We start from the raw sequence: 13,893 nt of genomic DNA, 5'->3' as shown, positions 1-13,893 counted from the left end.
CAGGGGAATAAATTATTTATATATTTCAAAGCTTGTTGTTTTCACTCTTTCTTGTGTTACTGTTTATGCGAGCCTAAACACATGACATAAGACATGTTTATAGATTTGGGGGTTATTTCCCATTGAATGGGTCTGTCAGGTTGCTTCTTTTGCGATGTGAAGTATTGAGAAATGTCACGTAGTGAATATAAGTAAACTGTATGTTCGCCCTGCATTTATGTATATAAGGAGGTAAATGAGCAATTAATTTGTTCTTATCTTGAATTTGTGTTGGGTATGTTCCTAAATTAAAACCAGTCTGCATATGTTATTATTGTTGTGTTAAGACACTTTGACAGGAGATATTTGATAGGATTATTCATTGGAATTACAAAATGCTCATTTGACGAGTTCTGGACAGTGGCATTGTGATACACCATGAGTGCTGGCAGACCTGCACATTCTAGGATCTGACATTCTTTCGGTACATTCGATTCTTTTGAAGATGTGTCAAACATTTGGCTCATTTGTAAGACTGGGGGACGTCAAATATGTTGTGATCGTTACTTGGGGCTTTACATGCGTCATGAAACTCAATTACAAGTGTATCTTTAATTTTACCAAAAGGTTTAATTGAATAAATTAATATGAAATACGTCAAACTTAAAATGACTCGAAATTATTTGGTTATGTTTGTTATGGCTGACATCGCTCGAGGCCACAGAGATGTGACGCATTGTGTCTCGTCCGTGTTCTCGGCTTGTGTAATGTTTTTGAGCTTCAAATAAACATTTATTGATATGAGCATTGAAATTAAGCAACACATTTTTAAATATATATTAAGGTTAATATAGCCCATAACCGTGAAAATACTCTATGATACACATTGCGAACACTTTTCTCAACTTTCTTCTCACTTGTCCATAATGATGTACGCATACAACAATAACAAAACAGAATATATTGGCGGGGTATTTCCGTGCCACTGTTTACAGATTGCTATGGTACAATGTTTTTATACTTTATTTTACAACTATGTTTTAATCTGAAGACATCGCTAAAACCGTAACGAAAAAGATAAGAAACCTCCTGATTATTTGTCAGAGCACTTTTGATTGATAACGGACACACAGGGGTCAAAGGTACTAACTTTACTGCAGTCGTCTTTAAATCCACTCTCTATTGATTGATCTTCTTTTTCCGCTATACTTAATTTCATTTGAAGCAGGATTTGTTTTCAGTCTCTGCAAGTTGATTTTTCACGGCAACAGATTTTACTTCAATGCTGAATACATAAATGATCGATTTAATTTATATGGATCAATGCTAAGTGGATGCAATAAAAATTTAGATTAAATGTACATAATCTGATTATGGCAATCTAACTAAAAATTAGCAAGAATTTCATTACAAGATTTTATGTTAGCTAGCGATTTGCCAGTAATCGATTGGTAAAGACGTTTTTTCTAGAGTAAAAGTTTTAAATATTCCTCGTGCTTTTTCTTTAATATACTATCACTCTATGTAATGTGTCGAATTTATAATAGGTATTGAACCCTAAAGTTGAATGCATTGAGCATTACAACTTATCACATTTAAGCCAAGAAAGTCTTTGACCTTTTTTCTTTCCCCCCCCCCCCCCATGTCAGTGTTAAACTTGATAAGCCAACATCTACGACTCATTGAGATTTGAACAGGGCATCGCAACGCTGTCCTGAGAAAGTAAACATCTGAGCTACCAACCATAACCGTTTCATAGGAACTCATGTCAAATAGTCATTTTCAAAGGGACATTCATTGCAACGTATGTCAGAGATTCTAGGCAATCCAAAATCTGACGAAAGAAATGATGATCTAGGGAAAAATTTAGGAACCGCTGCGCACAATTGGTCAGAGTCAGTTAAGGTGTACACTTTGGAAGTAATGTGAATTTAAAGTGACGACCTATGTAGAAATTTGTTAGACCGGAATTTCCTGAGAGAGGATATGTTTGGCTCCGAGGACGCCTAACAGAATTACTGCTTTCCTCGTTAAACAAGAAAAGGGGACCAGGTGGATGTCTTGTAAGAGAAGACAGGCTTAGTGCTAGGACGCACTATTTCTGAAATAGAGCAGCATTAGGAAAATAGCTTTCTGGAAGAGACAGGACCGTCCGAAGACGGAAGTCGAAAGTCCGAAAAAGAGATGACGTTTTTAGAATAAAAGACTAAGAAGTCCGGAAAAGAGATGAAGAGTTCAGAATAGGAAGACTAGAGAATAGGAAGACGCGATGCACGGGTCAAGGGAGGAAGGTGATGCAATCAGTCGTGGACATTGCGCTCTTTTCACTATTCGTTATAATGATGAAATAAATCCAAACTGGACACTGCTATTAAATCCGGCTGACATAACTTAGATTGAATTGGAGTTGCCGATATTAATTGTTATTGATTACATTTTGTTATTTTCTTGTCTAAGGGGGCTCTTATTGTATTATTTCTTCCCAATATTCTTGATCAGTTCTCTGTTGATATTCTATCTCTCCACTCCCATCGAGCTATAACATCGAGGTAGATCATCCCCTAGATAACGCCTGCCAAATCCAATGATCCAACCCTCTTACTAAGAGGGCGACGTTACTTAGTCGGCAATTGTAACATGGACAAACAACAGACAATCCCGCTGTACTCAGGCTGCTCCTAAACATATGAGGCCACGGTTCCATTAGATGCGATGACCTCACCGTCCAAACTAGCGGCACTCTGCGCAGCCGCAGAAGCTTCAATCTCAGCTCTTTGTTCATCTTTGGCAGGCATTGTTAAAAATCTCTGAACTATTAAATGCAAAGCTGCAGATATCACTGTTAAACCAAATAAAATAAAAATCATGGTCATCGCCACATATTGAGGATTTTTCTGTAGGGAATCTCCTTTCTGGAGGGCCACAAAATCCCCGAATCCTATGCTTGTAAGGGTGGTGAAACAGTAATAGAACGCATCTACAAAATTCCATCCCTCATAATACCGGAAAAGTAGAGCGCCGCCTGTGAGTACAGTTGTTGATAGGTTCATTGTAACCAGGATAACGTCTGTTTCGGACACCTCGGCGTTCTTCATCTTGAAGCACTTCTTGATTTGTTTCATCACGTTGGTAACAAATATATTAAGTCGCTCACCAACACTTTGGAACATGATGATGCACAGCGGTATGCCAGCCAGGGAATAAAACATGCATACAATCTTTCCTAACACCGTCTGTGGAGTGCTGTGGCCATAACCTGAAAAAGGAAAGGAAAATCAAAACCTTGTTTACACCGCTGAGTATCCTTTAATATTACGTTCATTGTTTTGTAAGGGGTTGGGTGTGTAGTCGTTTTATACCAGATATTCGTAAAGTGCCTTTGAAAATTAGCGACACAATATCTTATTCACAGATCATAGGATCATCTGAACTATACGCATAATTCAAATTCGTTCAAAATGATAGTAAACTACTAAACACGATCCGTAATCCAGTAAGAAATTTCATCTAGAGCAAAATAATAGTTGCAAAATATGTCTCCTTTTACTCAGCGTTCAAAGTGTATTCACATATGAATTGTGTTAAAAAGTTGCAACAATCAAAACCAACAAGATTTGTAAAACTTAACAAGCAATTTAATTATCAAGGTTACAGATGAAAATATGAGAAGAACTTACAGTGTTATGAAGTTAATCCAAGCCAGTCCTGATAAAGTTCTATGAAAGTCCAAAAGAATGAAAAGTTCAGTATACATTTCAAAACAGGAAATATTCTGGTTCGCCAAGAATCATTATGTCGTCATGACGGTTTTGTTCAGAACTCCTTTGAATAATCATAACAGTTCCAGAATAATATCATAGTCCAAATAATGAACACCTATTTCCACAGAAGAGTCCAAACAACTGTTTCTCCTCTATGTATTATGTAAGTACAACATAAAACACGTCTGCTGGCATAAGAACACAAGCAATGAAGATGATCCCAAAATAGGAATGAATATGATTTCCCATTTCTCTCTTTATTTGCGTCTTATAGTACGACTATATTTCGCAACATACTCATCATGATATATCTTATTTCTCAATTCAACTGGAAATTGCAGCTTTATCTGACCTAGCTCAACCAGCGGAAAATTCCTTAAATAAATAATTAACCCACGGTTGTTCTCAAGTTCTTTAGTATTAAGATTATTATTAATAATTATCCAAACTTACGTAAGCCTCTATTTATAGATCCTATGTAATTGTACGTTCTTATTATTCTTAAAACCGACCCTAGTCACTTACGTAAATCTAACTAAAGATAATATGTACAATTTACACCCATGAAACAATTACAAAAATAAGAAAATTCATGTACCAATACTTAAAAAAGTATAAACATAAATAACAATTGTAAACCAGTATTCATACAAGGCAATGAATTAACATTGAGAAAAGCTTTCAGAGAAATGTTTTAGGATGGTGTAATGTGCAAATGTTACTAAATAAAGACACTAAACAAAAAAAAAAAAAACTCAAATACATCCATGATAGGCATTGAACCAAAAATGTAACTGTCATCGCTAAAACTATTCTCACCTCACGTCAACATACTAATTTCATATTATATTGATACAAATACATATCCTGGAAAACTGTAAAGCTTTTTTATGGGTGAAAGATTAAGAAACTGTACACAGTAGACAGTATTAAGCAATGGCTGAAAATATCTCTTGTTCAGCTGTAATGCAAAAAGTCCATTCTTTAAATTGCCAGCAGTAATTACTACACATCAGAGTTGACATCGATTTAAATGAGTCTTTAGTTTTGAAACAGTGACGAATCATTTTGGTCTAATGAGTATTCGAAAGTAAATTAACACCTTTGGGGTTAATCTACCATCGGGAGGCACTCGGGTCATTACTGTAATATGCTGGGAACTGCTAGATCAAGTATCAGTTAAAATAATGACTGGAAGTAATGACAACGAACGGTGGCGGGACTGACATATGGGGCGATACGTATTTCTTCAAGTTAAACGTCTTGTTGTTGACTTAATTATTGGAGAAAATTGTTTGGTACTATAACTTATGTAAACTAGTCTAATATGTCTACAAGACATCCATTTGGTATGAACTTAAACACACTCTTGGGAACATAAGCATTACAGCCAGTAGAGGATTATGGCGTTCCTGTTTTAATTTTAAGTGACCCATATGCATCGGCCATATGTCTGGTCTTTAATATTTGCATTTACAGATGCATGTACAGATGCATTTACAGATGCATGTACAGATGCATGTACATATGCATGTACAGATGCATTTACAGATGCATGTACAGATGCCAAATAAATAGTACAGAATTTAAGACTAACGAATAAAATAAAAATTTAGAGACTTTTTAGAGCGCTTCCGTACTTTAATGCTTCACGGAAACATTGTTTGTTACCATAATGCGTCTGACCGTTAGATATTCTTAAAGAAGGTGCGAATTAAGTAGTTGTAACTTCTGCACAGGATTCCTACTATACACCATTGCTTCGAGAGATTTTGGCAGGTGGTATCCCGTTTATATCAACGTGTCTGCATAAAACGATAGGTTTTCATGAAGGCCTAGTGGACTAAAGCTCTCGCTTTTACATATCACTGCTTTTCACCTCTGTCACCTTGCGTTCGAGTCTCGGGCTCTGCCAATGTGGGTAAGTGACAAAATGTGCCAGTAGTTTCCTGCGGGTAGTTGGTTGTTACATAGATGTTCTCTAATTCTTCTTCCACCAGTCCTACTGGCCTCGGGGCCCCAAGTGGCCGACTGGTGTAAAGCGCTCACCGTTACGGATCACTACCATTTCACCTCTGTCTGTGGGGGTTCGAGTCTCGGACTCGTCTAATGTGGGCATATAAGAAAGCTTGTCAGTAGCTTCTCGTGGGTCGGTGGTTCTTTCCGGGGTTTTCCCGGGTTCTTCCTTCAACATTTATACTGGCCACCATCTATAGCCTATCTTGTGCTGAAAATGGCGTTAAACCCTATGCTAAAAGCAACATATTGGCCTCCATGTACAGCCTATTGTACACTACAATGGTCTTAAACAAACATCAAGAACAGCATACGATAGACTTTTGTGTCGTCCCTCCTTTTCCTGCTCCATAAGAACGAATACATCTAGTCGAAAAAGAGACGTAACACCAAATCTGGGTCAATAAATGACTTACCTCCAAGAATTATTGAAATGCAGATTAACATGCTGCCCAGGATCCAATTATAACACCAACTTTATTGTTACTCCCAGCGTAACTATGGGTGCATTTTGACTGAGAGAACCTGTGGTGCGCATGAAAACTAGAACTCTGTGTTCTACATTAGCGATTTAAATGTTACTTTCAAAATGTGACTATTTCTCACATCAATGTTATATATATATATATATATATATATATATATATATATATATATATATATATATATATATATATATATATATATATATATATATATATATATTGCGCGTGTGTGTGTGTGTGTGTGTGTGTGTGTGTGTGTGTGTGTATTTTCGCCCTTTGGTTTGGTAATATCATAAAATATTTATGTCTTTGTTGGTTAGATCGTATTGCGTACATTCTTATCAACAATGCGAACAGGACTCAATCGGCCTTTAATGAAAAACAAAACGTATTTGTGCCAAATCTAGTAAACTTTGTGACTAACCAATTGCAGTTACCAACGTCAGTGAGAAGTACAAGGATCCGGCGAATTTCCACTGTACCCCTGAGTAGTACGGTATTGTTTTCATGACGTTACGTTTTAGAATCGCGTAATCGTCGTTGGATATATTATAAGTGGTACGGATGTCTTCTTCCTCCTTTTGCAAGAAAATGCGTTGCTCTCCCTCATGTGTCGATTCCAGTGCGTCAAACACGGCGGCGCCTACTAACAAGTACGTAAATGTACACACAGTGAAGAACAGTGTCCGAACATTCTGTCGTTTCATTTCCATCTTGATGGAACCGAGATTGTTTCATCTGTAATATATATATATATATATATATATATATATATATATATATATATATATATATATATATATATATATATATATATATGCAATAAACTGACAAAGAACATTGCAAAACTAGTATCTAATTAGCCTGACCGATTCTGACTCTAAATAAGTCTTTCAATGAAAAATACAGAGACAAGACATACAAAACAACAGAAAAACCATTGAGGTTACAAAACTTTACATTAATATTTCTACAGGAATAAACACTTGAAAGTTTTTTATGTTTCAACTAGTTTACTTCAACTTTATGTGGATGTTGAATACTATTTGATACTGACCTAGAAATCGATGAATGCTCGCATACATTTACATAAAATAACAAATGGTGATATGGCTCAGTGTGTGTGTGTGTGTGTGTGTGTGTGTGTGTGACCCCTATCCATTTCATCCTAACTTTTACATAAATATGTCGAATGTTTGTAAACTTTTAATTTGTCGGATTCTATACAGACTATCTATACATTGTTATATATATATATATATATATATATATATATATATATATATATATATATATATTGCAATAGACATTGGGGCTCTAAATCTGTAATATGATGGATGGGGAGGGTGGTTTTTCTATGTCATACATTTAACATGTTGTTCATGTCAATGAATATAAACTGCTGAAAGAATGCATTTAAACATTGTAATGTATTAGAATTGTATAGATCGCGACTTACCTTGATATCTGTATTAAATCGTTCATGTTGTATGTCAAGTGTGATTGCCGGTCATGTGGTAACATGTGTCATCGAATTCAACCTCGCACATCGTTCAATACTCACAACATCTTCTGGAATCTTATTTCATATGAATTTGTCACACCCAGAAAACGTTTATCACACTTAAATACCCACCCAAATCATCATTTGAATAGCACTAAGCTCTGACTCCAACATTTTACATCAGGAAAATCGGTCTGCAGGCAAGATGGCCGACACTAGATCACATGACCAGTTACACACAAAACATTTGTCAAGTTCAAATTTTTGATTAAATTTGACTTGATGATTGTAAATGCTGGCCTTCTTTTATACAAGTACGAGTATGTTTTGAATATTTAATGGTGTATTCTTCATTTTTATGCTGGTCAGTATATTCTCAATGTTACCAGCGTTCGTCGGTAGTTGTGTACTCTTCACCCAAGCTTAACTGTCTTGGTTACAACTTCATGTACGTTGATGTTTGACGGACACGACATAATACGTAATGTTTATATATTTGCTAATGACAGAGTGCATCGGACAAGTGATGATAGTTAAATTGTATATTAACCCTCAGTATGAGTTGCTGGTTGTGGAGTATCTATCTGTTCGGCACCATCCGACCTGTTCCGCGTCCAGGACAAGCCACGATTGGTTAAATTTACGTCACATGACTATTTCCAGAAGAGTATAAATGGGAGTGAAATTCGAAATTCGACAGAGAGCTGTCAACATTAGCGCCTCTATCAATATCTCTCCACCAAATAAAAGAGCACTGTATTGAGGTAGTTATAATTATAACTTTATTGGATGGCATTAAAAAGTTCATAGATACTGAAAAAAATAAGACAAGTCTACAAATTTCAATTTCTTTACTCTCAAAAATAGAATGGAATTACATATATTCAGTACAACAATAGGAATCAATTCAATTCAAACAAATTCAATTCACTGCTATTGATTCAAGCTTAATATAAAAGTAATATCGTGCCACATAAATAACTAGCTATCTCCCGCCACACTAGGAATTTAGGGTTAATATTCAAATTACGTACTCAGTGGGTGTCCATTTCTCGCTGAATAGCTGCGTTATGGTTATGAAGGCCAGCATATTATAGCATTTGTGTATTTCACATGTTACATGTAATCAGACACATACATTCATGTTTTAGTCATATTTCTTGTATTAAGCTTCTTATCACAATTTCATAGGCAAAATAAAAAGGTCCTAACTTTGAGCATTCTTGAAATTTATTATTACGTTTACACAAGTTAGCCTATACCAAACCCCCTACAATCTGTTACAATATATATATATATATATATATATATATATATATATATATATATATATATATATATATATATATATGCATACATACATACATATATATATATATATATATATATATATATATATATATATATATATATATATATATATATATATATATATATATATATATATATATATATATATATATATATATATATATATATATATATATGGAGGGATGGAGGGATGGATAGGTAGGTAGATAGATAGATAGATAAATAGATAGATAGATGTGTACACAAACTCAGATTGTCCATTACGTACTTCAGTGAAGCCAAATTCGTCCCCATTACGCTAGGTCCGTCAGAATTGTTCAGTTTGTAGCCTCTTCTACAGATCCTACTGAAGTTATACCTTCAGAATTATTTACGAGATTAATTGCTACTCAGGTTCCATATCGATCGATACGAGCGGGACGTGCGCGTCTAAAACTGGGAAGAAATATAAGGTCTCACACCACGAATGACTAAACTAAATTATGGAGAACGAGTTACTTGTAGTGGGTGGAGTATAACATAGAAAATGCAAGCGATAGAATGGAGGATAGATATCTGCATTTCCAGCTCATGTGATATACCCTAGATCAAGAACACCATTTTTCATTCAACAGAAACCAATCACTGACAAAACGTTTGGAACAATCAAGACTCTACGACCCACACACGAGACAAAATAAAAAGTATCAACCAATATTCTACCCTGAACGATCATATTAGACACTGTATTGCATATTTCAATTATAAATGTTTATTTTATTTTCAAGATTATTAATTTAAAACTAAGAAACTTACACCAAATTAGACAACAATAAAATAATAATGACAAAAAACGTCAAACTAGCACCAATATGGTTTTTGAAAAAATAAAACACCCGCTTACTTATAATTTAGATTTGAAAACACCATTCCATCAAAAAAGAAAATATATCTTTGAGCATAAATGATATCTTTCTCATGCCAAAATTGTTTTTGATAACAAACATCACAACTAACTTAAAAATGTGTTTGATGACATATGTCACAGCAAACTTTATTTTCAATTTTCAAAACAAACACGGTAACACGGACGACTAAGACCTTATTACGTAAATTATTTGTTGTTCGTCCGTCGAGTAGACGAGGACCCCTCTAGTCATCCGAGGGTTGGAGGGGCAGGTTCTGTTCTGTGGCAGGTGGCTGATGAGACCAATCCTTGCACGGAATGTTCGTTTGCATAAGAGTCAGTGAATGAGTTTGCCATTTCCAGGAACGTTGATGGCACGCGCTTTTATGGCTTGCCTCATCAGGTCTGTAGATGCTGTCCTGCTAGATTAGCACAACTTGGAGCCTTTGTTCACGGAGCAACACCAAGTGACTCGATTGCTTGCAGTTTGCTACCAGGAATCAGGGTTTATGTTGAACGCTTTCAATGAAACTTTCAGATTATCTATGAAGCATTTCTCCTGACTGCCGTTGGGTCGCTGGTTTTTTTTTTTTTTTTTTTTGCTTGTTTTTGTAGCTTGCCATAGATGTGCCTCTTAGGTAGCTGGTGGTATGGCATGCGTACATCATTTCCCGCCCAGAGTATGAGACTGCATCAAGATAATGTGGATGCGAGTAGACCTGCTTGGGTGAGTACCTCAGTATCTCGAATCTTGTCCTGCACTTGCTGTTGAGGATTTTCCTGCTACGTGTGGTGTGAAAGTGGTTCAGCTTCCTGGCGTGGCGTTGGTACACTGTCCACGTTTCGCATGCGTAAACCAACTGCCCTGTAGACCTTTAGTTTGTTCATGTTGATGCCTCTTCAATTCCAGACGTTGACATGCAGTCTGCCGAAAGTTGAGCTGGCTCTGGCAATGTGGAGGTTCACTTCGTCGTCAATAGTAACGCGTTGTAACAGTGTGCTGGCAAGGTAGGTGAAGAGGTCCACTACGTTGAGTTTTTGGCCATTTACGGTGATGTTGGGCTCAATATAGGGTTTTCCAGATGCCGGCTGATGCAGTCTCATTGGTACTAATGGTGAGACCTAAGCTTGTGCAGGAGCTGGAGAACTTGTCAACGCTGCGTTGCAGGTTGGCTTCCGAGCAAGCACTGAGAGCGCAGTCATCAGCAAATAAGGATTTCCTGATGGTGTCTGTCATAATCTTTGTCTTCGCTTGAGGCCTCCTGTGGTTGAAGAGTTTTCCATCTGTACGGTACCTGATGGCGGTTCCAACATTTACGTCTCTGAAAGCATTGGTCAACATGGCTGATAACAATAGATTGAACATTGTGTTGGTGCCAGAACACAACCCGCTTTGGCTACTAGGAATGGCGCAGATATCTCTCCATTGTCATGGACTCGTGCCTGCATGCCGTCGTGAAAATGCTGCACCATGGATATAAATTGTCTCTTTCATCCGTACTTGGCCATTACCTTCTCCAAGCCTTCTATGCTGCCAGTATCAATGGCCTTTGTCAAGTCGACATAGATGGAGAAGAGGTCGGCGTTTTGCTCTTGACATTTCTCTTGTAGCTGCCTCTCATGTCGATGGTCCCACGTTCTTTTTGAATCCGCACTGGGTTTCTGACAGGAGTCCCTGATCAGGGTGCGTAGGGAGGCGGTTCAGTAGGATTCTGGCAAGTATCTTTCCTGCAATTGAGAGCAAGGATATACCCGGCTCCTGTCGCAGTCCTGGCGGTTCCCTTTGCGCTTATACAGGAGGATTCTGGAAGCGTCTTTGAATTCCTTGGGGACTGTCTCTTGCTGCCTCATTAGTAAAACAGTTGGTTGTGCCTTTCTATCAGCTCTGTGCCCCGTTCCTTGTAGACTTCAGCTGGGATGGAGTCTGAACCAAGGAAATTGCCACTGGAGAGCAGATGTATCTCTTTCTGCGTCTCGACCAAGGTTGGGTGGGGGGCGTGCATCCAATGCGTCATTGATGGGTAACTTGGGGAGACGACTGATGGTTTCATCGATGTTGGATGAAGAGCGATACATGACGCTGTCAAAGTGTTCAGCCCAACGTTGAAGAACTATTAATTATACCAAGTGTAATAAGATACGCGCAACATGAACTGATAAAAAAAACCGACCTCGGATGTTTAATTCAGATATTCCTAATATGTCTCTTAAATTAAACCAAAAAAAAAAGTGAAATAATGGTTGCACATTTAATATTAAAAAAGACATTAAACAAAACAGGAAGAAAACGACTTTTCATATTGTCTGTAAACATACTTCCTAGTATAAACCCTGAGTAAATCGTCGTACACACTATCTAGTATAAACCCTGAGTAAATCGTCGTACACACTATCTAGTATAAACCCTGTTACGTATATCTGATTGAATTCATATTTATTTTAATTTAATTGTTTGTCAGTTTTAAATTTGTATTCTATTATATGCTATTATAATGTGAATCTATTCACTAGAGATAATACGTTTTCAGAAAATTGTTTGACCTTGACTGTTAGTTTATAAACACTAGGTATTGATCTAAATTCTGACCTTGTTTCAGAACTTGTCGCTAGCTTCGAAAAACAAGTTCTATTTTATTTTAAAATGATTGGTTGTTTCCAAGGTCATGATGGTAATGTAGATAAGCACAGTACTGACTACAGCATACGTCATCGTCATCCATCTTGGATTTTCCATCAGGAACTTGAAATTATTAGAACATTTATTACTAGGACTTTTGCAGTTTAATTCGTGGATTATTTTTAGATTATTTTTGGATTTGATTCTTGAAACCTTAAGCTCTTCTCTTTTCTTTTTCATTTTTACAGAATTTTTCCAGGAAAATAAATTATTTGTTAAATTTTTATAAGCTTGTTGTTGTCATGCTTTCTGTGTAAGTGTTTATTCGAGCCTAAACACGTAACAGTATAATTCCTGTTTACATTGTCATACACACTTCCTATTATAAACCGTGTGTAAGTTGTCATACACACTTCCTATTATAAACCGTGTGTAAGTTGTCATACACACTTCCTATTATAAACCGTGTGTAAGTTGTCATGCACACTTCCTATTATAAACCGTGTGTAAGTTGTCATGCACATTCCTATTATAAACCGTGTGTAAGTTGTCATTGACATTCCTATTATAAACCGTGTGTAAGTTGTCATGCACACTTCCTATTATAAACCGTGTGTAAGTTGTCATGCACACTTCCTATTATAAACCGTGTGTAAGTTGTCATGCACACTTCCTATTATAAACCGTGTGTAAGTTGTCATGCACACTTCCTATTATAAACCGTGTGTAAGTTGTCATACACACTTCCTATTATAAACCGTGTGTAAGTTGTCATACACACTTCCTATTATAAACCGTTTGTAAGTTGTCATGCACACTTCCTATTATAAACCGTGTGTAAGTTGTCATGCACACTTCCTATTATAAACCGTGTGTAAGTTGTCATGCACATTCCTCAGGATAAACCCTGCGTCAAATGTCATACACACGTTCTAGTAGTAACCCTATGTAAATTGTAATACACCACAATGTTTAGAAAAGTTTCGTTATTACCAAAAAATATTCACAACCGCCGGTAATTGATGTTCACGTGTTTGTATATTGCCATGAAAAATAGCAGCACAGTCTTAGAGTATTTTGTTTTAAGGTTGAATAGCTATAATGTATGAATCTTTTTATAATGATCTCACTATTCAAATATGCCACCTTATATAATAATGCTGCGACTAACAAACAAAATAAAAGTTGAAGCTGTCTAAAGAAACATCAGAATATAGGTAAGACTAATGCGTTTTCTGTGAACTAATCATAAAAGCCTATATTATATGATTTTCAAACGATTTTGAAGAAATCACAGTTATATTCACATGAAATAAACATGATCTGTCTACACC

The 13,893-nt window shown here is 36.3% G+C and overlaps 1 protein-coding gene across 1 annotated transcript; it reads right to left on the bottom strand.

Annotated features, from left to right (window-relative positions):
* Window positions 1–2,331: 2,331 nt before the first annotated feature.
* Window positions 2,332–6,957, bottom strand: LOC149783335 (two pore potassium channel protein sup-9-like). The gene is made up of 2 exons (XM_089933096.1): window positions 6,666–6,957; window positions 2,332–3,235 (listed from the first exon to the last, which is right to left on the bottom strand). The coding sequence occupies exons 1-2, from the start codon at window positions 6,952–6,954 to the stop codon at window positions 2,658–2,660; spliced, it is 867 nt and encodes a 288-aa protein (XP_089789222.1). The 5' UTR covers window positions 6,955–6,957; the 3' UTR covers window positions 2,332–2,657.
* Window positions 6,958–13,893: the final 6,936 nt, after the last annotated feature.

Source organism: Sinohyriopsis cumingii, chromosome 14 (genome assembly GCF_028554795.1).
Source record: "Sinohyriopsis cumingii isolate HCF-2022 chromosome 14, ASM2855479v2, whole genome shotgun sequence".
NCBI lineage: Eukaryota > Metazoa > Mollusca > Bivalvia > Unionida > Unionidae > Sinohyriopsis > Sinohyriopsis cumingii.
This window is presented reverse-complemented; position numbering and strand designations above follow the sequence as displayed.

Excerpts from the sequence above, each read along its gene's own strand:
- LOC149783335 (XM_089933096.1), bottom strand. The coding sequence starts at position 6,954 with ATGGAAATGAAACGACAGAATGTTCGGACACTGTTCTTCACTGTGTGT. Across the intron at positions 3,236-6,665 it reads GACGTTGGTAACTGCAATTG|GTTATGGCCACAGCACTCCA; the intron begins GTTAGTCACAAA and ends TTCCTTTTTCAG.